We start from the raw sequence: 26,460 nt of genomic DNA, 5'->3' as shown, positions 1-26,460 counted from the left end.
ATATGGTGGATGCTCTGTCTTCCACCCACATCAGAATCCGCCGGACTGCCTGGGAGTCTTGCCGACTGCGTGTTCCGCCTTGGTGGTTGATGTATGCCACCGCTGTGGAGTTGTCCGACTGAATTCGGATCTGTTTGCCTTCCAGCCACTGCTGGAAGGGTTGCAGGGCAAGATACACTGCCCAGATTTCCAGAACATTGATCTGAAGGGTGGACTCTTGCTGAGTCCACGTACCCTGAGCCCTGTGGTGGAGAAAGACTGCTCCCCACCCTGACAGACTCGCGTCTGTCGTGACCACCGCCCAGGATGGGGGTAGGAAGGACTTTCCTTTTGACAATGAGGTGGGAAGAAGCCACCACTGAAGAGAGTCCTTGACCGTCTGAGAAAGGGAGACGTTCCTGTCTAGGGACGTCGACTTCCCATCCCATTGGCGGAGAATGTCCCATTGCAGTGGACGCAGATGAAACTGCGCGAAAGGGACTGCCTCCATTGCTGCTACCATCTTCGCTAAGAAGTGCATGAGGCGTCTTAAGGGGTGTGACTGGCCTTGAAGGAGAGACTGCACCCCCGTCTGTAGTGAACGCTGTTTGTCCAGCGGAAGCTTCACTATCGCTGAGAGAGTATGAAACTCCATGCCAAGATATCTCAGCGATTGGGTCGGGGTCAGAATTAACTTTGAAAAGTTGATGATGCACCCGAAACTCTGGAGAGTCTCCAGCGCAACGTTCAGGCTGTGTTGGCATGCCTCTTGAGAGGGTGCCTTGACAAGTAGATCGTCCAAGTAAGGGATCACAGAGTGACCCTGAGAGTGCAGGACTGCTACCACTGCTGCCATGACCTTGGTGAAAACCCGTGGGGCTGTCGCCAGACCGAAGGGCAGGGCTACGAACTGAAGATGCTCGTCTTCTATAACGAATCGTAGCAAACACTGGTGCTCTGGAGCAATCGGCACGTGGAGATAAGCATCCTGATGTCTATTGATGCTAGGAAATCTCCTTGAGACATTGAGGCAATGACGGAGCGGAGGGATTCCATCCGGAACCGCCTGGTTTTCATGTGTTGAGCAGTTATAGGTCCAGAACGGAACGGAAAGAGCCATCCTTTTTTGGCACCACAACCAGATTGGAGTAAAAACCGTGACCTTGTTCCTGCAGAGGAACAGGGATTACCACTCCTTCTGCCTGCAGAAGAGCATCGGCTCGGTCGGGAGATGGGGAAGTTCTGAAGAATCGAGCCGGAGGACGAGAACAGAACTCTATCCTGTACACGTGAGACAAAATGTCTCTCACCCACCGGTTTTTGACCTGTGGCAGCTAAATGTCGCCAAAGCGGGAGAGTCTGCCACCGACCGCGGATGCGGAGAGAGAGAGGGCTGAAAGTCATGAGGAAACCGCCTTGGTAGCGGTTCCTCCGGCTGCCTTCTTTGGGCGTGATTGAGCCCGCCAGGAATCTGAGCCCCTCTGAGCCTTTTGAGTCCTTATGGACGAGGAAAACTGGGACCTGCCCGAGCCTGGAAAGGATCGAAACCTCGACTGTCCTTTCCTCTGTTGGGTTTTGTTTGATCTGGGCTGGTGTAAGGAAGAATCCTTACCCTTGGACTGTTTAATGATTTCATCCAATCGCTCACCAAACAGTCTGACACTAGATAATGGCAAACTGGTTAAACACTTTTTGGAAGTAGAATCTGCCTTCCATTCCCTTAACCACAAGGCTCTGCGTAAAAACCACGGAGTTGGCGGACGCCACTGACGTACGGCTCGTAGAGTCCAGGACAGCATTAATAGCGTAAGTCGCAATGCAAACATATGCGATGTTAAGGACGCCATCTGCGGCACAGATATACGTGTGACAGTGTCCACCTGCGCAAGACCAGCTGAAATAGCTTGGAGCGCCCATACGGCTGCGAATGCCGGAGCAAACGACACGCCGATAGCTTCATAGACAGATTTCAACCAGAGGTCCATCTGTCTGACAATGGCATCTTTAAGTGAAGTCCCATCTTCCACTGCAACTATGGATCTAGCCGCAAGCCTGGAGATTGGGGGATCCACCTTTGGACACTGGGTCCAGCGCTTGACCACGTCAGGGGGAAAGGGATAACGTGTGTCCTTAAGACGTGTGGAGAAACGCTTGTCTGGATAAGCGTGGTGTTTCTGGACTGCTTCTCTGAAGTCAGAGTGGCCCAAAAAAGTACTGAATTTACGCTTGGGATACCTGAAATGGAATTTCTCCTGCTGCGAAGCTGACTCCTCCACTGGAGGGGCTGAGGGAGAAATATCCACCAGTCTATTGATGGACGCTATGAGATCGTTCACCATGGCGTCACTATTAGGAGCATCCAGATTGAAAGCGGTCTCAGGATCAGAATCCTGATCAGCTACCTCTGCCTCATCATACAGAGAATCCTCTCGCTGAGACCCTGACTAGTGTGTGAAGTCGAGGGTCTCTCCCAGCGAGCTCGCTTAGGCTGACTGGGACTGTCGTCCGTGCAGAGCCTTCAGCCTGGGATGTATGGGACCCCCTTGGAGCACGTATTAGTTCCAACTGAGGGAGACCGGGGGGCATTGTTCAACAGTGCCCATTGTCTGAGTCACCGGCCTGGACTGCAAGTTTCTAGAATCTTGGTCATAGTCCCAGACATTTTATCCGCAAAAAACTGCAAACTCTGTCCTCTGGACAGTTTCACAGGTGGCTCTCTCTGGGCCACCACTAGCAGAGACTCTACCCAATGGGGGTTAGTGGAACCTGCCGGTAAAACAGCCTCACATGCGGTACAGACAGCATAGAAAGCCTGTGCCTTGGCACCCTTGCTTTTCTGCGGACGACATGCTGTTGTCTCCTCAGAGCAATCCAGGGGTATCTAGCCAAGAAGCGACCGTACAGTGCAAATATAGGTACAAGCATAAAGTACACAAAACACTGTGGCACTAGTGGGGTCAGCACCAAGGTGCTGCTTACCGCCCGCTTAAGCGGGTGTGTGGTCGCCAGAATCCCTTGACCGGGTCTCCCAGAGCCTGTGTCCGTTCTCCAGCTTAGACTGCATGCAGGAATGGCTGCCGGCGTCCTGTGAAGAGGGGCGGGCCGTGGGCATGCCCCAGACAACGAGCGGGAAACTGGCGTCCCACTGTGCCCAGTGAGGGGGCTGGAGTATGTAAATAAGACTCCAGCCCTCGGTGCTGACCATTGTACAGCGTCCCGCCCCTTCCCTGACTGGCAGGCCCGGGGGCGGGAAGGAAACGAAACTAGGCCGCAAAAGCCGGGGACTCGATTTATAAGCGCTGCCGTCGTAAAAGCACGGTCAGCGCGGAAGTCCCCAGCGCACCACAAGTCTCATCCGCGCCGCAGCTTCTAGCAGCGGCCGGCGCGGCAGTTTCCCACACATTAACTCACTCAGCTAAGCTGCAGTGAGTATAGCCCCAGCGCGCAGCGCTGTTGTCCCCGGCGCACTAACACACCCAGCATGCTGGTGTGTGTGTGCGTGGTCTGTACGGGGACACAGAGTACCTTAACGTTGCAGGGCCTTGTCCCTGACGATACTCAGCTCCATTCCAGCAGGATCTCCGGGTCTGTGGATGGAGCCCGGCCTCAGAGCCTGGAGGCCGGTAAGATCCCACTTCACCCAGAGCCCTCAGGGGGATGGGGAAGGAAAGCAGCATGTGGGCTCCAGCCTTCGTACCCGCAATGGGTACCTCCACCTTAACAAACACCGCCGACAAAAGTGGGGTGAGAAGGGAGCATGCTGGGGGCCCTAGTATGGGCCCTCTTTTCTTCCATCCGACATAGTCAGCAGCTGCTGCTGACTAAACAGTGGAGCTATGCGTGGATGTCTGACCTCCTTCGCACAAAGCATAAAACTGGGGAGCCCGTGATCCCACGGGGGGTGTATATGCAGAAGGGGAGGGGCCTTACACTTTTTAGTGTAATACTTTGTGTGGCCTCCGGAGGCAGTAGCTATACACCCAATCGTCTGGGTCTCCCAATGGAGCGCCGAAGAAAGCCACATTTGCACAGGACTTCTTTTTTTTAAGAAGAACATATCAACCCCTCTGGTGCCAAGGGTGGCCATGTTTTTCCCATCCTGTACAGACCTTTAATTAGAGCAATTAGAATTATTTTCCACAAATTTATAAAAATCAGTTTCATTAATAGGAAATGATTATTTTGTTCGTTCTTCATCTGGTCAATCAAAACCGATTTATGTGATATGATTATTGCCATTGTAGCCATTTTTGGTTTGCATTTCATTGATCGTTTAGTAGAGAGAAAACGTGGGACTGACCTGGGTCACTGAACACTTCACGTGTTTGAGACTCTGAGCTGTCATGTTAGAAGATAAAGGGAACCACATCATTATCTGGAGGCATCACCATATAGGATAGTGTATAACAGGCAATTATTCCTATACTTACCGCTCACCTTTATTACAGGATATACATAATTTATAGACCCATACTCCATCCGCTATAGTGAAGAAATCGGAGATATTTCCCGCCCACGAACGCCACGTTACGGTGTAACAAAAATTTCCCTTGCAGCCACACCTGCGAGTGTATTGGGCTTTTTTGAGGGTCCGCAGATGAAACCCAACTACATCCGAACAGGGGTTGTCCGGTGACAACAAACTAATAACCTGTTTGTTGGATTAGGAATTGTTCAACGTCCGACACCCGGTATCACCAACAATTAGCTGTTATTGGATGAAACTGTGCTTTGCCGCTCCTTTGAATGTGTAGCAGCTGCTGCCGAGGACTGCGGAACAGCCCCAATCAAAAGAATAGGAGCCGTTGTGCAGCTACACAGCCAAAGTTGCTGCTCTTTGCCACGTGTTTACATCCGGCAGCTGTTGGCGGAAATACCGGCTCATCGGTTTGGACCCCCACTGATCCGACATGGACAAGCTGTGACCAAACAGAGTTATATCTTCTATATGGTCACCAATTAGAATTTACGGAAATCCTAGGACACATATAACATTATCTTTGGGGGATTTCTTAATGTCCTCTTCTCTTAAATATCGGATCAAGTGCTTGCTTATCTTCATAGATATGGAGAAGAGCAGTAATGGCAATGTGTGACCACTGTTCTGTTCCAATAGGTGACCACCATTCTCCTCGCTGATGGGGGTCCCGGTCATACATTTCTCACCTGTCCGGCTGATGTTAATTTTACGGCTGTGCAGGTTATTTGGAGCATAAGTTTATATAATTTAAGCCAAAAAACAAAGTGTGTTCTTAGGCGTGTGTGTAACGCGGCCGGTGTAGCAGGCAGTGAGTGGGGTTAGTGGACCCACTGGACTACAGGGGGACCCGGGCTTACCAGTTAGTGGGAGGTGCTTAACTAAGCGCCCACCACAAGGCGGACGCCAGGCACCACTGCCAGGGCAGTGACTTGGACTGTAGCAGCTGACCCCCAAGACATGTGACAGACTCAGGTACAAGAGGGATGATTAAGACAGGCTGGACAGGCGGGTATGGACAGGAATGGTGGGCACGGTAGAGACAGACAGGTATGGGAAGGCAGTAACAGACAGGTATGCGAAGGCAGTGACAGACAGGTATGGGAAGGCAGTGACAGACAGGTATGGGAAGGCAGTGACAGACAGGTATGGGAAGGCAGTGACAGACAGGTATGGGAAGGCAGGTACAGGTGACTGACACAGGGATAACGGAACAAGAACATGGGAATCTGACAACTAGCTTGCAGACTGAAGTCTGACTAACTAAAGTCGTTGCGCAGGCACCTCCCCTAATGGGAGGGTGCCTTAAATACATAGTGCTTGTTAGCCATAGGCTGAGAGGCATTTCATGAAAATAGTGTGCCGGCCTTTTAAAAAGGAGGACCAATCTGCGCGCACATCCTAAGCATACTCCCGGGAGACCTGGGCTGTGTGCACATGCCCTGGCAGGGGAAGGAGGCAGCAGCACACATTGAAGACCGGAGGGCTGCAGGGGAGGATATGACCCGGTTGTCGCAGTGAGTAAGTCGGAGTCCCTGCAGTGTGACTGTGTAAGTTACTAGTTGCAAAAATAAATCTATATAGCCATTTTGAAAAGGGACTATTTTACTACAGAAACTAGTGGTTCAGCTATATAGGTCCTAATATGTCTCCTTTCCTAGAGAGACTATTTGAATAATTCCCAGAGGGGCATTGCAGCTATAAGTCCCCTCACCACTGACAGCCAGACTGGTTTGTCAGGTCTCCGTAAGGAGAATAGTCTTCCCCCGTGATCCCCACATAGCTTCTCATATGCCAGATCAGTTACCCACACTTTGCACTGACGAGGGGCATTCACCCCGAAACACCGTGTCTGCAAATTGGGATTCTGATCTGGCATAAATCCTAGGTCATATGAAAAGGCTTGTTAAAAGGCCACTTTTGACTTTTAGGATTGCTACTTCCAATAGGTGGCGCTAGAGTTTGTCTCCTTTCCTGGAGAGACAATTAGTATGACAATAAAAATGATACCTGTCTCATAGTAATCCAATGTGTCAGTGCTGAGAGATCAAGCTTTGAAGACACATGCAAATAAGCCTGGAAGTGCATGGGGGCGTGTCTATGTGCTCGGTGCATTGACACACCCCTCAGTGCACTTACAGGTTAATTTACATGTATTTACATAAAAGAAGGAATATGACATCCCATAACAAGTGACACCGTTATAGAATTTGTGGGCACAAACTGAATGTCATGTAAAAAGGAAGAGAATAAAGGCGATCCTGGTGGAAATGAGAATCACCGCACCACAAAGGAATCTAAACTAGTTGCAACCAATCAGAATGCAGCTTTTGTTTCCTAAAGGGTAAAAAAAAATGATAACTTGAACCTGATTGGGTAGATAAGAACGAATTGTAGGTCTTTTTACGAAAAATCTCCAGTCAACTGCAAAATACCAGGAGATTCACTTCCAACCCCGAGCCCATTAGACATAGAATGTTTTCTTACAAGGTCATGCTCCTGGTCGTCCTGGTACGGCTCTTCCGGTTCTTCTCTAGATCTCACTTTAGCGTCAGCTGCCTGTAAGAACTAAATAAAAAATATAGGATTAAAAATCCAGTGGATTATTAAAAAAACTATAACAGATCATGGTATATATGGAGGGAATACAGAAATAGTATCAGAAAGGACATACATAAAAACACGCCGGACTAGTCCTAGTCATGGCAATGCCTCATCTAAACCTGTTGAGTGTACATGGGAAATTACACTATTTCTGGCCATTATAAGACTTGTATGTTGCGTTTTTCAACAGTTTGTCCCTCTTCAGGCTCTAATTTTCAGTTGTCTCTGAGCTAGTAGGTGGACACTAACTGCTGTGACCCAGATATAGTGATTCTTGCGCTCTCTGTAGCGCAGACAGAAGTACTTAGTAGTGCTGAGCAGTGTGTCTGTGAATCCAGCACTGAGGTGAGATACATTTGCTGAAAGCTGCAGCACGATCTTCCTGAGTGACAGAAGCTCTTCAAACGTTAGTGAGATAGTTTAAAAATATGACAAATCTGACAAATCTGTGCCCCAATGACCAGCACTCGAGCCCACCCAACGTCTGATGTGCTGACGTTAAAGAAACCAGTCATATTGAATACGATATGTGACCAGGAGGCGGTATGTTATAGAGCAGGAGGAGCTGATCACATTTATGTGCATTTTTGAGGAAGATGCATCAGTAAAACTTGCATTTTTATTTAGTGAAATCCCTGGGAGTCAAGTGGACAGTCAAATTCAGAGATAACTGTCAATCACTGAGTAGGACTGCCCGCCGGACTCGCATTGAGCAGGATTGCCCGCCGGACTCGCATTGAGAAGGATTGCCTGCTGGACTCGCATTGAGCAGGACTGCCCGCCAGACTCGCATTGAGCAGGACCGCCCGCCGGACTCGCATTGAGCAGGACCACCCACTGGACTCGCATTGAGCAGGACTGCCCGCCGGACTCGCATTGAGCAGGACTGCCCGCCGGACTCGCATTGAGCAGGACCGCCCGCCGGACTCGCATTGAGCAGGACCGCCCGCCGGACTCGCATTGAGCAGGACCGCCCGCTGGACTCGCATTGAGCAGGACCGCCCGCCGGACTCGCATTGAGCAGGACCGCCCGCCGGACTCGCATTGAGCAGGACTGCCCGCCGGACTCGCATTGAGCAGGACCGCCCGCCGGACTCGCATTGAGCAGGACCGCCCGCCGGACTCGCATTGAGCAGGACCGCCCGCCACACTCGCATTGAGCAGGACCGCCCGCCGGACTTGCATTGAGGAGAACCGCCCGCCGGACTCGCATTGAGGAGAACCGCCCGCTGGACTCTTATTCAGCAGGACCGCCCGCCGGACTCCTATACATATAAACACTATAGATTTAAATAAGTAAAATACAAGTTATACTGAATCTTGTTCAAGAATCCTATATATTATTCTGCTCGTCTTCTCCTTTTCTATACCATGCTGTCCACAGATCGGGCTGTGTGTACAACATGATAGGTTCTTGTTAAGAAAAGTTTGATTGCGCTCCTTAGTATCCTGCACTACCCTCACGTTGCAGTAAAAACTGATAATTTTTGCTCAATTTTTCACAATTGCAGTGAATACACTCAGGATTTACTGCAATATTGAAAAATAATAGCAGCAAAATACAACTCAGGTTTGCAATGCGCGAACGTAGCCCGAGCTGTAATAGCCGAGAAGAAAGTCCTTCCTCAGGACAGGGTGACACAAACCTCCATAAAGGATTCATTTCATTCTGGAAACTTTTCTACTGCAAGTTTAAGGACGGAGCGCAGCAGACGTCACATAACGCTCCTCTTATTTCGAGGAGACAGGAAATTGGGAGAAAAATTAGACATTAATAGATTCATGCGACTCTGCAGGTGCAGGCTCATATCTGAGCTCTGGAACATCTACGCACAAAAACACGTCAATGCCAGAACAAACACACAGCTAATCCCTGTAGCTCCAGATTTTCTCTTATCTTTTTCCTCTAGGAACCAACGATTTAAATGGCGATATCAGAAAGGAGCAATGTGACGCAGTGGCCTATTACATGTCTGCCCGCTGACAGATGTGACTTGAATAGTCGCTGTATTTGACATAGTAACTGCTATTGCTCTATGTGTACAGTCAGTATACAATAGTATACAAGGACAGCATGGCACGACACGTAAACCGACAGATCTCATAGAAACTACGTGAGTCGGCTGACAACTTACAGCATCTCTCAGACAATTCTTGAAGGAAACATGGATCAGACAAATAGGATTTTATCTTGGAAAAATAAAAAAGCCTTTTTACCCCCAGAAAAGGAGCTTTTCTGTTCAGTAGGATCTGTCTGCTATCGTGGCTTAGTCCTATTCACCAGAGATGGTTATAAGTTTAGTGTAGCTGTGATGCCGGACACTACGAGCAGTATGAATACAAGGGTAGTCAGACAAGCCGGGAACATTAGCCAAGAGGTAACGTATAACATTCAGAGAGCAGATAGAGATGTGGTCAGGAGGAGGTCCGAGGTCAGAAGCTGGGATATAACGCATAAGGTACAGGGAGAAGACAAAGAGGTGGTCAGGAAGAGATCCGTGGTCAGAAACCGGGAGGTAACGTATAGGGTTCAGGGAGCAGACAGAGACGTAGTCAGGAAGATGTCCGAGGTCAGAAGGCAAGAGGTAATGTATAAGGTTCAAGAAGTAAACAGAGACGTGGTCAGGTAGAGGTCCGAAGACAGGAGGTAACGTATGAGGTTCAGGGAGCAGACAGAGACGTGGTCAGGAAGCGGTTCGAAGCCAGGAGATAATGTATAAGGTTCAAGAAGTAGACAGAGACGTGGTCAGGAAGAGGTCCGAAGTCAGGAGGTAACATATAAGTTTCAGGGAGAAGACAGAGACGTGGTCAGGAAGAGGTCCGAGGTCAGAAGTCAAGATCAGAACACTTACACCAGACAGGAGCCAAGACCACACAGAAACACAGAGAAATCACCAGGAATGAGGCGCATCTGTGAAGGCACCTTCCAAAACCAGTGTGGACCCTAGTGCTGAAAGTAACCTGTCAGCAAGTGCATAAGACATATAGCAAAGCATTTTCAAATGCAAAATTCTCTGCACAGTGTAACTGTGACTGTTGCAGGAGATTTCACACAATCAAAAAATTGAGGTAAATATATTGCAGAAATCCCTGAGCTCCTCCGACAACGATACTCATCTCTGTTTTGTGCTGCGTCGCTCCATTGCAGAGATATTCACATTTGTTTCTTCTGGAGCACACTATGTGAAATCTCTGCTCTGCAGTCCAACGGGGCATCTCTTCTCTAGGAACGTGTGATATCACCCCTCCCACCCAAGCACATCTTGACAGTGTCTGAGATTGACAGACTACTTGAACAGTTGCCGAGCTGTGATTGGAAATGTCTGGGAGTGAGAGGTGAAAGCAAACACCTCCAGAGAAAACTCTGAAGATACGCCCAACTGGACTGCAAGCAGAGATTTCACATAGTGCGCTCCAGAAGAAGCAAATGTGAATATCTCTGCACTGCAGTAATTCAGTGCAAAGCAGAAAAGAGCATTAAAATCAGGGGAGCTCAGGGATTTTTACAAGGTATTTAACTCAATTTTTTGAGCGTGTCAGGTCATCTTTAGTTTCTTGGACAATTTGGTGTCTCATGAGAAAATCCAAACATGGTCAACAGGAGCCGAAGTGTTTCAGCACCATTGTTTTATTTAATAATTTGGGTCTCAGAAATAGTATATTTATCCTAACAATATGTCAAAAATATCAGTGGTGTGAAAACCAAAAAACTCTGTAATGTTTAGGCAGGTCTCACACAGCTGAGTATCACGGTTCAAGTAGGTACCTCGATGTAGTCCAGTGAACGGTTCTACTCAATATGAATTTAGTGGGCAGTTCTACTCAATATGAGACTAATGGGTGGACCTACTCAATGTGAGTCCAGTAGGCGGTCCTACTCAATATGAGTCCAGTGGGCGGTCCTACTCAATATGAGTCTAGTGGGCAGTCCTACTCATTATGCGTCTAATGGTTGGTCCTACTGAATATGAGTCCAGTGGGCGGTCCTACTCAATATGAGTCCAGTGGGCGGTCCTACTCAATGTGAGTCCGATGGGCGGTCCTACTCAATATTAGTCCAGAGGACGATCCTACTCAATATGAGTCCAGTGGGCAGTCCTATTCAATATGCGTCCAGTAGGTGGTCCTTCTCAATAAACAGTCCAGTGGGTTTTCCTTCTCAATAAGAGTCCAGTGCGTGGTCCTACTCAATATGAGTCCAGTGGGTGGTCCTACTCAATATGAGTCTAGTGGGCAGTGCTACTCAATGAGTCCAGTGGGTGGTCCTACTCAAAATGAGTCCAGTGGGCGGTCACACTCAATGATTGACAGTTTTCTCTCTGAATTTGACCGCCCATGGTACTCCAGGGACATAGTGCAGAACCTCTGACCCAAATTCAACAACCTCATAGATGCAGGGACTGGATGTAGGACTTTTGACCCAAATTCAACAAATTTATACATGCTTAGGAGACTGTCTAATTTGGGTTGGGAGACCTCTGGTCAATCTGGGCATTGTGCTCCAATTACAGACCGTGAAATAAGGCCATTTGAATCCAGCCTTAGATTCACTCAAGAATAAAGCTGCCATGTCTGAAGCAGTAGATATGGCTTCCAAATTTGGTTTCCAAAGTGTCACATTGAAAGGTTTGGTCTCATATCAAATGCAGGTTTCCAGAAACATTTCACCTTGAACGGTAGCTATAGAAATATAGCATTACATGGTCAACCTTTTTGAATAAATCCAGTCATTTTAGGTATAAGGGAAACTCAAAAATGGCAAATCAGAAGGCAACACATAGAGGGTACGAAGAAGGGGACCCCACACTTGTGACCTCAATGTGCCATAAAAAGCCATTTGGGCAGAGGTTGTCCTTCTTCAGGACGCTTATATTTTAAAGGGAACCTGTCAGCAGAAATTTAGCTTTAAACCTAAAAGTTTCCCCTTCTGCAGCTCGTGGGCTGCATTCTAGCAAGGTTCCTATAGTGTTTGTGCCCCCTTTTAGACCAAAATAAATACTTTATAAAGATGTACGTTTTGGTATGTAATTCTTGTAAATTATTCATGGGGGCGGGCTGTCTGGTGTCCGTTACTGTCCCTCCTGCCGATTTACGCCGTCCCCCAATGCTCCATTTCATACATCAGGCCCACTGCGCCCTAGGTCCCGCGCATGCGCTGTGCGACTGTGCACTGTGTGCACAGTGACCGCTGGTGACATGTGTCGCAGGCACGAGGTTATGGGCGGCTTTGTGATTGCATCAGCAAGTGCCCGCCCATAATCTCGTGGCCGCGCTTTCCCCTCTGCCTCCAGCGTTCTGCGCAAGCGCTGGCCAGATGACCCGACGTCACCTCCTTCCCATCTTACCCTGCAGCAGGAAATAGATGTGAGGAGCGGAGCAGGAGACTACCGGTTACGGGAGGTGACGTCGGGTCATCTGGCCAGCGCTTGCGCAGAACGCTGGAGGCAGAGGGGAAAGTGCGGTCACGAGATTATGGGCGGGCACTTGCTGATGCAATGACAGCGCCGCCCATAACCTCGTGCCTGCGCTAACGTCACCAGCGGTCACACTGTACGCAGTCGCACGGCGCATGCGCGGGACCTAGGGCGCAGTGGGCGGCGTCCTGATGTATGAAATGGAGCGTTGGGGGATGGCGTAAATCGGCAGGAGGGACAGTAACGGACACCAGACAGCCCGCCCCCATGGATAATTTACAAGAATTGCATACCAAAAGGTACAACTTTATAAAGTATTTAATTTGGTTTAAAAGGGGGCACAAACACTATAGGAACCTTGCTAGAATGCAGCCCAGGAGCTGCAGAGGGGGAAACTTTTAGGTTTAGGGCAAAATTTCTGCTGACAGGTTCCCTTTAAATTTCTTAGATGTTTATTGTAGTAAATCCTTCTGTCCCCTATGAAATAATTCTGTGATCTATTTTCTTACATCTCCATGTTGTGCATTTCTTGATATTCCTTGTACAAATGTGCACAAACTCTTATATGTTCTATGTACTAATGGGTTAAAGTCATCAAAATATTCTTGCATAGTGATAATGACAGCTGAAAATTGATGGACAGTGTTGGCCTGATTTCTCGGCACAGGTGTTTCAGCCATTTGGGGTGATGAGATAGAGATAATTCACCTTCTTAGGATAAAGAAGAACATTTCCTATTAATACATAGTTATATATACACACATGCGGCACTATGCTTGTCGGTGCATACATTATCGTGCTGCTCCAGCTGTGAACATAATTGCTTATGGAAGTAATGTATATTTGAGGGAATCGCCGCTGCTGTACAGTTAACCTTAGGATCACTGTATTTTTTCGTACACATTTTTTCTTTCCAAAATCATACACAAGTGAAAAGTGCAAACATTTCCAAAAAGATGTCATAGTGTCTTCGGTTCCGTAAACTGAAGAGGACGCTCCATGCATGGACAGCTGTCATAGGGACCGGATGACAGGATCGGGACACCTAAGCTAACTCTCAGACTAGGGGCCCTGCGCTGTCCCTGAGCTCAGAGGTATATTTGATGGTAGCAAGGTCTGAGTCGCCAGTGTGACCCTAACCCCTGTCCAAGCCCTGATGTAACTCCCCTCCCCACCCAAGGGGTGAGTCGGGACTGTAAACACAAACCCCACAACTACATACAGAGAAGGGAAAAAATCAAAACGCATACATACGGCAATCACACATGAAGGAGCACAGGGAAAAAAACATAGTAAACAGACAACTGGGAAACTTCCACAACACCGTACAATCAGCACAGCAAGTAGCCGAGGGGGCTCCTTTCACCTCCAGGCCAAGCTTCCAACTGAATGAGAATAACCAGCGCCCTCTGGTGGGTGCTGAGGGTATATATAGGGACTGGGAGTGGTCCCAACCCGGAAACACCTACAGAGCGTGCTGGAAAGCAAAGGAAAAGGAGTACATTTAATGTGCAGGGTCGCAAAGCAAAGAGACTCTGGCCCAGCCCGACACTAGTCTCTACAACAGAGAGACGACCGTGACAACAGCTTTACATAGGACGCCATGGTCAGGAGCTTACCACCATTTTCGGCTCTGGTTTCATATATACTGCATTTTTCCCCACTTCCCCTTTCTCTTCAAATTCCGGTCTGTCAATCTCAGCTTCTTCAAATTCATCCTCACCTTGATTGTTGGGATCTTTGGCTGGATCAGCTGCATCCTCGGAAACCTGGTGGAGGATAGGCAACAACCACTTAACACAAGCATATGTTCCCTTAATGCGGCAGAACACCATGCACATGCTACCTGAACCCGAGCCACCCTAATATTGGGCTGCTTTTGATCAAGACGGTCAAAGAAGAAAATTATAGACATGGCTATAAAAATAAAGAGACCCCATGTAATATCCAAACGTTAGAAGAAGGCAAAAGTGGCACACTCCATCCGTAAAACATGAAATTTAGAAGGACCAAAAGAAGGGAATTTTGTTTACTTACCGTAAATTCCTTTTCTTCTAGCTCTAATTGGGAGACCCAGACAATTGGGTGTATAGCTACTGCCTCCGGAGGCCACACAAAGTATTACACTTAAAAGTGTAAGGCCCCTCCCCTACTGCCTATACACCCCCCGTGGGATCACGGGCTCCTCAGTTTTAGTGCAAAAGCAAGAAGGAGGAAAGCCAATAAACTGGTTTAAACAAATTCAATCCGAAGGAATATCGGAGAACTGAAACCATTCAACATGAACAACATGTGTATACAAAAAAACAGGGGCGGGTGCTGGGTCTCCCAATTAGAGCTAGAAGAAAAGGAATTTACGGTAAGTAAACAAAATTCCCTTCTTCTTTGTCGCTCTATTGGGAGACCCAGACAATTGGGATGTCCAAAAGCAATCCCTGGGTGGGTAAAATAATACCTCGTGATAGGGCCATAAAAACGGCCCTTCTTTACAGGTGGGCAATTGCCGCCTGAAGGACTTGTCTACCTAGGCTGGCGTCCGCCGAAGCATAGGTATGCACCTGATAATGCTTGGAAAAAGTGTGCAGACTCGACCAAGTAGCCGCCTGGCACACTTGCTGAGCCGTAGCCTGGTGCCGTAATGCCCAGGACGCACCCACGGCTCTGGTAGAATGGGCCTTCAGCCCTGAGGGAACCGGAAGCCCCGCAGAACGGTAGGCTTCAAGAATTGGTTCCTTGATCCACCGAGCCAGGGTGGATTTGGAAGCTTGCGATCCTTTACGCTGGCCAGCGACAAGGACAAAGAGTGCATCCGAACGGCGCAGAGGAGCCGTGCGGGAAATGTAGATTCTGAGTGCTCTCACCAGATCCAACAAATGCAAATCCTTTTCACATTGATGAACTGGACGAGGACACAAAGAAGGTAAGGAGATATCCTGATTGAGATGAAAGGGGGATACCACCTTAGGAAGAAACTCCGGAATCGGGCGCAGAACCACCTTGTCCTGGTGAAACACCAGGAAGGGGGATTTGCATGACAGTGCTGCTAGCTCGGACACTCTCCGAAGAGATGTGACCGCTACTAGAAAGGCCACTTTCTGTGAAAGGCGAGAAAGGGAAACATCCCTCAAAGGCTCGAAAGGCGGCTTCTGGAGAGCAATTAGAACCCTGTTCAGATCCCAGGGCTCTAACGGCCGCTTGTAAGGAGGGACGATATGACAAACCCCTTGCAGGAACGTGCGTACCTGAGGGAGTCGTGCTAGGCGCTTCTGAAAAAATACAGATAGCGCAGAGACTTGTCCCTTAAGGGAGCCGAGCGAGAGACCTTTTTCCAACCCGGATTGCAGGAAGGAAAGAAAAGTAGGCAAAGCAAATGGCCAGGGAGAAACTCCCTGAGCAGAGCACCAAGCTAAGAATATCTTCCACGTCCTGTGGTAGATCTTAGCAGAGGTTAGTTTCCTAGCCTGTCTCATGGTGGCAATGACCTCTTGAGATAATCCTGTAGACGCTAGGATCCAGGACTCAATGGCCACACAGTCAGGCTCAGGGCCACAGAATTCTGATGGAAAAACGGCCCTTGAGACAGCAAGTCTGGTCGGTCTGGTATTGCCCACGGTTGTCCTACCGTGAGATGCCACAGATCCGGGTACCACGACCTCCTTGGCCAGTCTGGGGCGACGAGGATGGCGCGGCGGCAGTCGGACCTGATCTTGCGTAGCACTCTGGGCAACAGCGCCAGAGGTGGGAACACATAAGGCAGCCGGAACTGCGACCAATCTTGGACTAAGGTGTCCGCCGCTAGAGCTCTGAGATCGTGAGACCGTGCCATGAAGGCCGGGACCTTGTTGTTGTGCCGGGACGCCATTAGGTCGACGTCCGGCCTCCCCCAGCGGCGACAGATCTCCTGAAACACGTCCGGGTGAAGAGACCATTCCCCTGCGTCCATACCCTGGCGACTGAGGAAGTCTGCTTCCCAGTTTTCTACGCCCGGGATGTGAACTGCGGATATGGTGGATGCTGTGTCTTCCACCCACGTCAGAATTCGCCGGACTTCCTGGAAGGCTTGCCGACTGCGTGTCCCTCCTTGGTGGTTGATGTATGCCACCGCTGTGGAGTTGTCCGACTGAATTCGGATCTGCTTGCCTTCTAGCCACTGCTGGAAGGCTCGTAGGGCAAGATACACTGCTCTGATTTCCAGAACATTGATCTGAAGGGTGGACTCTTGCTGAGTCCACGTACCTTGAGCCCGGTGGTGGAGAAAAACTGCTCCCCACCCTGATAGACTCGCGTCCGTTGTGACCACCGCCCAGGATGGGGGTAGGAAGGATTTTCCTATGGACAGTGAGGAGGGAAGAAGCCACCACTGAAGAGAGTCCTTGGCTGCCTGAGAAATGGAGACGTTCCTGTCTAGGGACGTCGACTTCCCGTCCCATTGGCGGAGAATGTCCCATTGTAGTGGACGCAGATGAAACTGCGCAAAAGGGACTGCCTCCATTGCTGCTACCATCTTCCCTAAGAAGTGCATGAGGCGTCTCAAGGGGTGCGACTGGCCCTGAAGGAGAGATTGCACCCCTGTCTGTAGTGAACGCTGTTTGTCCAGCGGAAGCATCACTATCGCTGATAGAGTATGAAACTCCATGCCAAGGTATGTTATCGATTGGGTTGGAGTCAGATTTGACTTTGAAAAGTTGATGATCCACCCGAAACTCTGGAGAGTCTCCAGCGCAACGTTCAGACTGTGTTGGCATGCCTCTTGAGAGGGTGCCTTGACAAGTAGATCGTCCAAGTAAGGGATCACAGAGTGACCCTGAGAGTGCAGGACTGCTACTACTGCTGCCATGACCTTGGTGAAGACCCTTGGGGCTGTCGCCAGACCGAAAGGCAGGGCTACGAACTGAAGGTGTTCGTCTCCTATAACGAAGCGTAGAAAACGCTGGTGCTCTGGAGCAATCGGCACGTGGAGATAAGCATCCTTGATGTCTATTGATGCTAGGAAATCTCCTTGAGACATTGAGGCGATGACGGAGCGGAGGGATTCCATCCGGAACCGCCTGGTTTTCACGTGCTTGTTGAGCAGTTTTAGGTCCAGAACAGGACGGAAAGACCCGTCCTTTTTTGGCACCACAAACAAATTGGAGTAAAAACCGTGACCTTGCTCCTGAAGAGGAACAGGGATCACCACTCCTTCTGCCTTTAAAGAGCACACCGCCTGCAGAAGAGCCTCGGCTCGGCCGGGAGGCGGAGAAGTTCTGAAGAATCGAGTTGGAGGACGAGAGCTGAACTCTATCCTGTACCCGTGAGACAGAATGTCTCTCACCCAACGGTCTTTGACATGTGGCAGCCAAATGTCGCCAAAGCGGGAGAGCCTGCCACCGACCGAGGATGCGGAGAGAGGAGGCCGAGAGTCATGAGGAAGCCGCCTTGGTAGCGGTTCCTCCAGCTGCTTTCTTTGGGCGTGACTGAGCCCGCCAAGAATCTGAGCTCCTCTGATCCTTTTGAGTCCTTTTGGACGAGGAGAATTGGGACCTGCCCGAGCCTCGAAAGGACCGAAACCTGGACTGTCCCCTCCTCTGTTGGGGTTTATTTGGTCTGGGCTGAGGTAAGGAAGAATCCTTACCCTTGGACTGTTTAATGATTTCATCCAATCTCTCACCAAACAGTCTGTCACCAGAAAATGGTAAACTGGTTAAGCACTTCTTGGAAGCAGAATCTGCCTTCCATTCCCTTAACCACAATGCTCTGCGTAAAACCACGGAGTTGGCGGACGCCACTGCCGTACGGCTTGTAGAGTCCAGGACAGCATTAATAGCGTAAGACGCAAATGCAGACATTTGAGAGGTTAAGGACGCTACTTGCGGAACAGATGTACGTGTGACAGTGTCAATCTGCGCCAGACCAGCTGAAATAGCTTGGAGTGCCCATACAGCTGCGAATGCTGGAGCAAACGACGCGCCGATAGCTTCATAGATGGATTTCAACCAGAGTTCCATCTGTCTGTCAGTGGCATCTTTAAGTGAAGCCCCATCTTCCACTGCAACTATGGATCTAGCCGCAAGCCTGGAGATTGGGGGATCCACCTTTGGACACTGGGTCCAGCTCTTGACCACGTCCGGGGGAAAGGGATAACGTGTATCCTTAAGACGTTTGGAGAAACGCTTATCTGGATAAGCGTGGTGTTTCTGGACTGACTCTTGTGAAGCTGACTCCTCCACTGGAGGAGCTGGGGAAGAAATATCCAACATTTTATTAATGGACGCTATGAGATCATTCACTATTGCGTCCCCATCAGGTGTATCCAGATTGAGAGCGGTCTCAGGATCAGAATCCTGATCAGCTACCTCTGCCTCATCATACAGAGAGTCCTCCTGCTGGGACCCTGACCAGTGTGATGAAGTCGAGGGTCGCTCATAGCGAGCTCGCTTAGGCTGTCTGGGACTGTCGTCCGTGTCAGAGCCATCACACCGGCATGCATGGGACCCCCCCGGAGCACGGATTTGTTCCAAATGGGGGAGGCCAGTGAGCATTGAATCAACAGTGCCCATGGTCTGAGCCACCGGTCTGGACTGCAAAGTCTCAAGGATTTTAGACATAGTCACCGACAGTTTATCAGCAAAAACTGCAAACTCCGTCCCTGTCACCTGGACAGTGTTCACAGGCGGTTCTCCTTGGGCCACTTCTAGCAGAGACCCTGGCTGAGCAAGTGCTACAGGGGCCGAGCATTGCACACAATGGGGGTCAGTGGCACCTGCCGGTAGAACAGCCCCACATGCGGTACAAGTAGCATAGAAAGCCTGTGTCTTGGCCCCCTTGCTTTTTGCGGACGACATGCTGTTGTCTAGCAATCTAGGAGGGTATATAGCCAAGAATAGCGACCGTACAGTGCACTGTATAGCATACAAGCATAAAGTACAAATGAACACTTCGGCACTAATGGGGTCAGCACCCGAGGTGCCTCTTACCGCCCGCTGCCAGCGGGTGTGTGGTCGCCAGAATCCCGTGTCTGGGTCTCCCAGAGCTTGTCTCCCCTCTCCAGTCAGACTGCAAACAGGAATGGCTGCCGGCGTCCTATGAAGAGGGGCGGGCCGTGGGCGTGCCCCAGACAAAGTGCGGGAAACTGGCGTCCCACTGTGCCCAGTGAGGGGGGTGGAGTATGCTAAGCAGACTCCAGCCCTCAGCGCTGACGTTCTGACCAGCGTCCCGCCCTTCCCCTGACTGGCAGGCCTGGGGGCGGGAACGAAACGGAACTAGGCCGCAAAAGCCGGGGACTCGATTTATAAGCGCGGCCGTCATATATGCACGGCCAGCGCGGAAGTCCCCGGCGCACCACAAGTCCCAGCCGCGCCGCAGTGTAAAAAACCGCCAGCAGCGGCTGGCGCGGCAGTCCCTAATACATAAACTCACGCAGCAAAGCTGCGGTGAGTAAAGCACAAGCGTGTCGCGCTGCTGTCCCCGGCGCACTAACACACCCAGCAATGCTGCAGTGTGTGTGCGCGATTTGTACGGGGACACAGAGTACCTTAATGTAGCAGGGTCCTGTCCCTGACGATACTCATCTCCACGTCCAGCAGATTCCCAGGGGCTGTGGACGGAGCACGGTCTCCTGTGCTTGGAGACCGATAGGATCCCACTTCACCCAGAGCCCTAAGGGGATGGGGAAGGAAAACAGCATGTGGGCTCCAGCCTCCGTACCCGCAATGGGTACCTCAACCTTAACAAACACCGCCAACAAACGTGGGGTGAGAAGGGAGCATGCTGGGGGCCCTAGTATGGGCCCTCTTTTCTTCCATCCGACAAAGTCAGCAGCTGCTGCTGACTAAACAGTGGAGCTATGCGTGGATGTCTGACCTCCTTCGCACAAAGCATGAAAACTGAGGAGCCCGTGATCCCACGGGGGGTGTATAGGCAGTAGGGGAGGGGCCTTACACTTTTAAGTGTAATACTTTGTGTGGCCTCCGGCCGGAGGCAGTAGCTATACACCCAATTGTCTGGGTCTCCCAATAGAGCGACAAAGAAAATTGAAATATGCGGGAGGAAGCAGAGCGCTGAAGGACAACAGCCGTTTCGCTTTATATGCGCTTCAGTTGGTGCCATCAAAGACTTCAAGTAGAGGCTGTGACCTTACTCTGATGGTATCCTATTTGTGGCGCTAATATGCTGTATGATGACAGGACATGGAAGTCAGAACAGCTTAAAGACACAAAATAAGGGAGCACTTATGCAAAAGTGGCCACCGGGAGTTCTATGTACAAACCTATTGTAATGCTTGCGGCCAGTGTAGAGGCAGTGAGCAAGATTAGTAGACCCACTGGACCACAGGAGAGACCTGGGCTTATTCTTTAGTAGGTTGGGCTTAACTAAGCGCCCACTGAAAGGCAGACGCCAGGTACCACTCGCAGGGCAGTGACTGGGACTGTGTCATCTGACTGCCAAGACAGATGAAGGACTCAGGTGTTGACACAGATGCAGGCAGATACAGGTGGGATATGACTGAGGCAGACAGGCAGGTGGGTATGGACAGGTATGGTGGGCACGGCAGGGACAGATAGGTATGGGAAGGCAGACTCAGGTACAAGTGAAGGACACATGAATAATGGGACCTGACAACTAGCTAAACAGACAGGACACTGATTAACTGAAGGTGTTGTGCAGGCACCTCCCCTAATGGGAGGGTACCTTACATACATAGTGCCTCTCAGCCATAGGCTAAAAGGCATTTCCAGAAAATGGCACGCCAGCCGGTGTGCGCGTGCGTCTTAGGTGCACTCCCATAAACCCTGTACGGCATGTACAGGGCCAAAAAGGGGAAGGGGGCAGTGAATGGCCGGGGAAGTGCGGGGGAGGACGCAACCCTGGCAGGGCGGTAAGTAAATCGGCATAGATGTGGGAAGGAGAGGGAGAGGGAGTGATCCAGCACAATTCCTCCTTGGTTTAAAACATTTAGGATCTTTATTGAAACTTCTTTAAAAACATGGTGAAGACCGAAAATAAACTTGCATAGTAAAGGCGCAATTCATGAGGGCTTTACGCGTTTCGGACTGAAAATAAAACCAACTAGTCCTTAGTCATATGACTAAGGACTAGTTGGTTTTATTTTCAGTCCGAAACGCGTAAAGCTTCATTATGTCTTAGGGTGTTCGATTCTGAAGAACCCCATTAAAATCCAACCTATTGAATCCTTTTTTACCCCAATGGGTGATGGTAGGGAGACACAGAACATTGTGAGACTCAATGACAGCTGAGATATACAAGACATAGGCTGAATGTTAGTGGGTGGGAGGCTTCGTGCACGCGGTCAGCAAACGCCAAGCAAAAAAGAAGATGTGAGAGTGTATTAGTCTAAATCTCTAGGACAATCTAAGATAGTGATCTACAGGGATTAAAGCGTGGTGCGGCGGCGGCGTGCTACAAGTCACATATCGGCTGCATGTCAATGAGCTGGGAATTAGCAGTGCACAATTGCTGTGAAGCCGAGCGCTGAATGGTAATGTCTTTCCTTACCAGCGTATCCGGCCGTACGTGCAGCTTCTGAGACTGCAGGGTCTCCGCTCTGTCAATCACTCCGGCATCTGTGTGAAGGTGATTCAATTATTAATCTTGTTTTTTTTCATAGTGTATCATGAATATACACAGTGCGAGACAGCGACACGTAGCCCCACATCACTGCAACAGGGGCACAACTAGACATTCGCATACTGACTATTCTCTGCAGCTAGAAAAGCAAATCCAGATGGTTCTGCAGCAATACAGGTAAGGGGTGTATTTCTGCAAAACTAGGTCATCTGATACAACTAAAACAAGATATGTGATACAGATAATTAAAAATGGAGGTCAGGTGGGGCCCATCTGTCAATCCCCTAAAAGGAACCTGTTATGTGAAAAAAAAAGTACTGACCTGCAGATATGGGGTTAATCTGCAGGTTAATAGTGTTCTGAACCTGCCCTTTGCCTACACTGAAAACCCAGCTACAGGGAGGAAATAAAATTTATTCCTCCCAGCAGCCCCCAATCATAGGGAGGCGCCAATGTGGGTTCAGTGTATAGTGAACGGTGGCTGTAACCATGCCTCTGGCACTAAATGACAATGAAACTTCAGTTGTTGCCACACAATTTCCTTTACAGGTGGCGCAACCGTTTATCAACAAGTCTAAAAGAGCAGCAAGAAAGTTGTAACACACGGCTTTATTTATGCGCGTGTAGCTCCTTTAAAGACAAGTCCAGCAATACCTTTACATGACCAGTCCAATCCTCCATTACTGAGAAATCAGCATATGAATTGGTTCGTAAAGGGGCTGAAGAGCTATTTGTAGGTCTGAAGCCTCCGTCACTCCAGCTCTATTCTCTACCCAGCGCCTCCTCCTCCTGATTGATTGACAGCTCCTTTGCCTGGAGTCACACAGTATAGCGGCAGGGATAGAGTTGGAGTGACAGTTGCTTCAGATCTATCTTTGTATTGATAGGCAAATGAGGCTGAAGAGCTATGTTAGATCTGAAGCCTCCGTCACTCCAGCTCTATTCCCCATCCAGGGCCGCCTCCTGCTGCTTGATTGACAGCTCATTTGCCAAGTCACACAGCATAGAGGAGGAGGTGCTGGGTGGGAAATAGAGCTGGAGTGACGGAAGCTTCAGATCTATCTTTGTATTGATAGGCAAATGAGGCTGAAGAGCTATGGTAGATCTGATGCCTTTGTCAGTCCAGCTCTATTTTCCACCCAGCGCTGTCTCTCCTGATTGATAGATAGCTCCTTTGCCTGGAGTCACACAGCGTAGAGGAGGTGGTGCTGGGAGGGGAATAGAGCTGGAATGACGGAGGCTTCTGATCTAGCTTTGTATTGCTACGCAAATGAGGCTGAAGAGCTATGGAAGATCTGAAGCCTCTGTCACTCCAGCTCTATTTTCAACACAGTGCCGCCTCCTCCTGATTGATCGACAGCTCCCTTTGCCTGGCGTCACACAGCATAGAGGAGGTGGAGAATAAAGCTGGAATGACGGAGGCTTTAGGTCTATCTTGGCTCTTCACTTTTATTAATAGAAACGCTGATTTATCAGTGACGGAGGAACGGACTGGTCATGTAAAGGTATTACTGGACTTTTATTGAAAGAGGTTTACTTGCGCATATAGTTTGGGACATGAAATCCTGCTGACAGATTCCCTTTAAAATTAAAGGTCTTGTCCCTTTAATGATCCAGTGAAGATGAGACATCTGTACGGAGCCCTAAGCTGTGTCGTCAGCTTTGGGATATGGGTTTGCTTTTAATTAAATTGCAAAGTAGAGACAATAATCAGGAGTACAGAGGGGGCGAATGACTGGTTGGGTATCTGGTAAGTACTGATGGCATAGCAATAAATATACGCACAAACATGGCTAATTAAAAATAATACATAAACATATAAAGCGACTTGTAGGTTCCAAAGTAGAAACTTTGTTAGTAGGCAAATTGGGGTAGAGCGTACGCTTCATGTGTAATTCATGGCTGCAGGCTGACATTTTGAAGGTGTTGGCAGGTTAGTAATAAATCTTTATATAAGAGCTTTGTGGAGGAGGGTAGAGCCCAGCACCCCGTCGAACCTGGCCTAGATTCAGTGCAAGGATCGAAAACGGAAAAGTCCCACAAAGAGAAGTTTTAATGAGAGATCATTAGTAGAGCTGCACCGCCCCGGCGTGCCATGTCTCATTAGAAGCTTCTCAACTGGATGGACCCCCGGCAACTGCACAGCGCAGGCAAAGGAGGCTCCGAATTGGATGTGATGGTGGCAATGAAGAGGTTAAAACTGTTGCAATCAGATTTGGCTCCAATGATGGCAGGTTGGAGGTAGGTGTCAGCTGTGTAACACAACCGGCGCCAACTGTATATGGAGGACATACACACTTACACACACACTCTGCACAGGGTTGTGCCACTCTACAAATGTGAGGAGCGACACTGACCCAAGATTACTAGCAATCCAATTCTACTGGAAAGACGAGATCTAAACAGTAAAGGATTGTGACTAACCAGACCAGGGACCCCCACCCTATAGTAAAGGATTGTGACTAACCAGACCAGGGACCCCCACCCTATAGTAAAGGATTGTGACTAATCAGACAAGGGACCCCTACCCTATAGTAAAGGATCGTGATCAAGCAGAGCAGAGACCCTCACCTTACAGTAAAAGATTGTGACCAGCCAGAGCAGGGAACCCCACCCTATAGTAAAGTATCATGACCAACCAGATGGGGACCCCCACCCTATAGTAAAGGATTGTGACTAACCAGACCAGGTACCCCCACCCTATAGTAAAGGATTGTGACTAACCAGACCAGGTACCCCCACCCTATAGTAAAGGATTGTGATCAAGCAGAGCAGAGACCCTCACCTTACAGTAAAAGATTGTGACCAGCCAGAGCAGGGAACCCCACCCTATAGTAAAGTATCATGACCAACCAGATGGGGACCCCCACCCTATAGTAAAGGATTGTGACTAACCAGACCAGGTACCCCCACCCTATAGTAAAGGATTGTGACTAACCAGACCAGGTACCCCCACCCTATAGTAAAGGATTGTGATCAAGCAGAGCAGAGACCCTCACCTTACAGTAAAAGATTGTGACCAGCCAGAGCAGGGAACCCCACCCTATAGTAAAGTATCATGACCAACCAGATGGGGACCCCACCCTATAGTAAAGGATTGTGACCAAACAGAGCTGGGACCCCCACCTTGTAGTAAATATTTAAATAAAATATACAAGTCTATATTAGCAGGAGATACACGCAGAGCTCACATCCAGCCTATATTACCGGGAGAGACACACAGAGCTCACATCCAGCCTATATTACCGGGAGAGACACACAGAGCTCACATCCAGCCTATATTACCGGGAGAGACACACAGAGCTCACATCCAGCCTATATTACTGGAGAGACGCACAGAGCTCACATCCAGCCTATATTACTGGAGAGACGCACAGAGCTCACATCCAGACTATATTACTGGGAGAGACACACAGAGCTCACATCCAGCCTATATTACCGGGAGAGACACACAGAGCTCACATCCAGCCTATATTACTGGAGAGACGCACAGAGCTCACATCCAGCCTATATTACTGGAGAGACGCACAGAACTCACATCCAGCCTATATTACTGGGAGAAACACACAGAGCTCACATCCAGCCTATATTACTGGGAGACACATAGACCTCACATCCAGCCTATATTACTGGAGAGACGCACAGAGCTCACATCCAGCCTATATTACTGGGAGACACACAGAGCTCACATCCAGCCTATATTACTGGGAGAAACACACAGAGCTCACATCCAGCCTATATTACTGGGAGAGACACACAGACCTCACATCCAGCCTATATTACTGGGAGAGACACACAGGGCTCACATCCAGCCTATAATACTGGGAGAGACACACAGAGCTCACATCCAGACAATATTACTGGGAGAGACACACAGAACTCACATCCAGCCTATATTACTGGGAGAGACACAGAGCTCACATCCAGCCTATATTACTGGAGAGACGCACAGAGCTCACATCCAGCCTATATTACTGGGAGAGACACACAGACCTCACATCCAGCCTATATTACTGGAGAGACACACAGACCTCACATCCAGTCTATATTACTGGGAGAGAGACACACAGAGCTCACATCCAGAATATATTACTGGGAGAGACACACAGAGCTCACATCCAGCCTATATTACTGGGAGACACACAGAGCTCACATCCAGCCTATATTACCGGGAGAAACACACAGAGCTCACATCCAGCCTATAATACTGGGAGAGACACACAGAGCTCACATCCAGCCTATATTACTGGGAGAGACACACAGAACTCACATCCAGCCTATATTACTGGGAGAGACACAGAGCTCACATCCAGCCTATATTACTGGAGAGACGCACAGAGCTCACATCCAGCCTATATTACTGGGAGAGACACACAGACCTCACATCCAGCCTATATTACTGGGAGACACACAGAGCTC

The 26,460-nt window shown here is 49.4% G+C and overlaps 1 protein-coding gene across 1 annotated transcript in view; it reads right to left on the bottom strand.

Moving 5' to 3' along the window:
• The window catches only part of LOC142256962 (uncharacterized), a 165,693-nt gene that overhangs the window by 34,096 nt on the left and 105,137 nt on the right, over nt 1-26,460 (bottom strand). Inside the window, exons 11-13 of the mRNA XM_075328986.1 lie at nt 21,970-22,037; nt 14,094-14,243; nt 6,944-7,024 (exon numbers count right to left, since the gene is read on the bottom strand). Coding sequence (XP_075185101.1) covers nt 6,944-7,024; nt 14,094-14,243; nt 21,970-22,037 — 299 coding nt within the window. The remainder of the gene's footprint in view (nt 1-6,943; nt 7,025-14,093; nt 14,244-21,969; nt 22,038-26,460) is intronic.

Source organism: Anomaloglossus baeobatrachus, chromosome 11, assembly GCF_048569485.1.
Source record: "Anomaloglossus baeobatrachus isolate aAnoBae1 chromosome 11, aAnoBae1.hap1, whole genome shotgun sequence".
Lineage (NCBI taxonomy): Eukaryota > Metazoa > Chordata > Amphibia > Anura > Aromobatidae > Anomaloglossus > Anomaloglossus baeobatrachus.
This window is presented reverse-complemented; position numbering and strand designations above follow the sequence as displayed.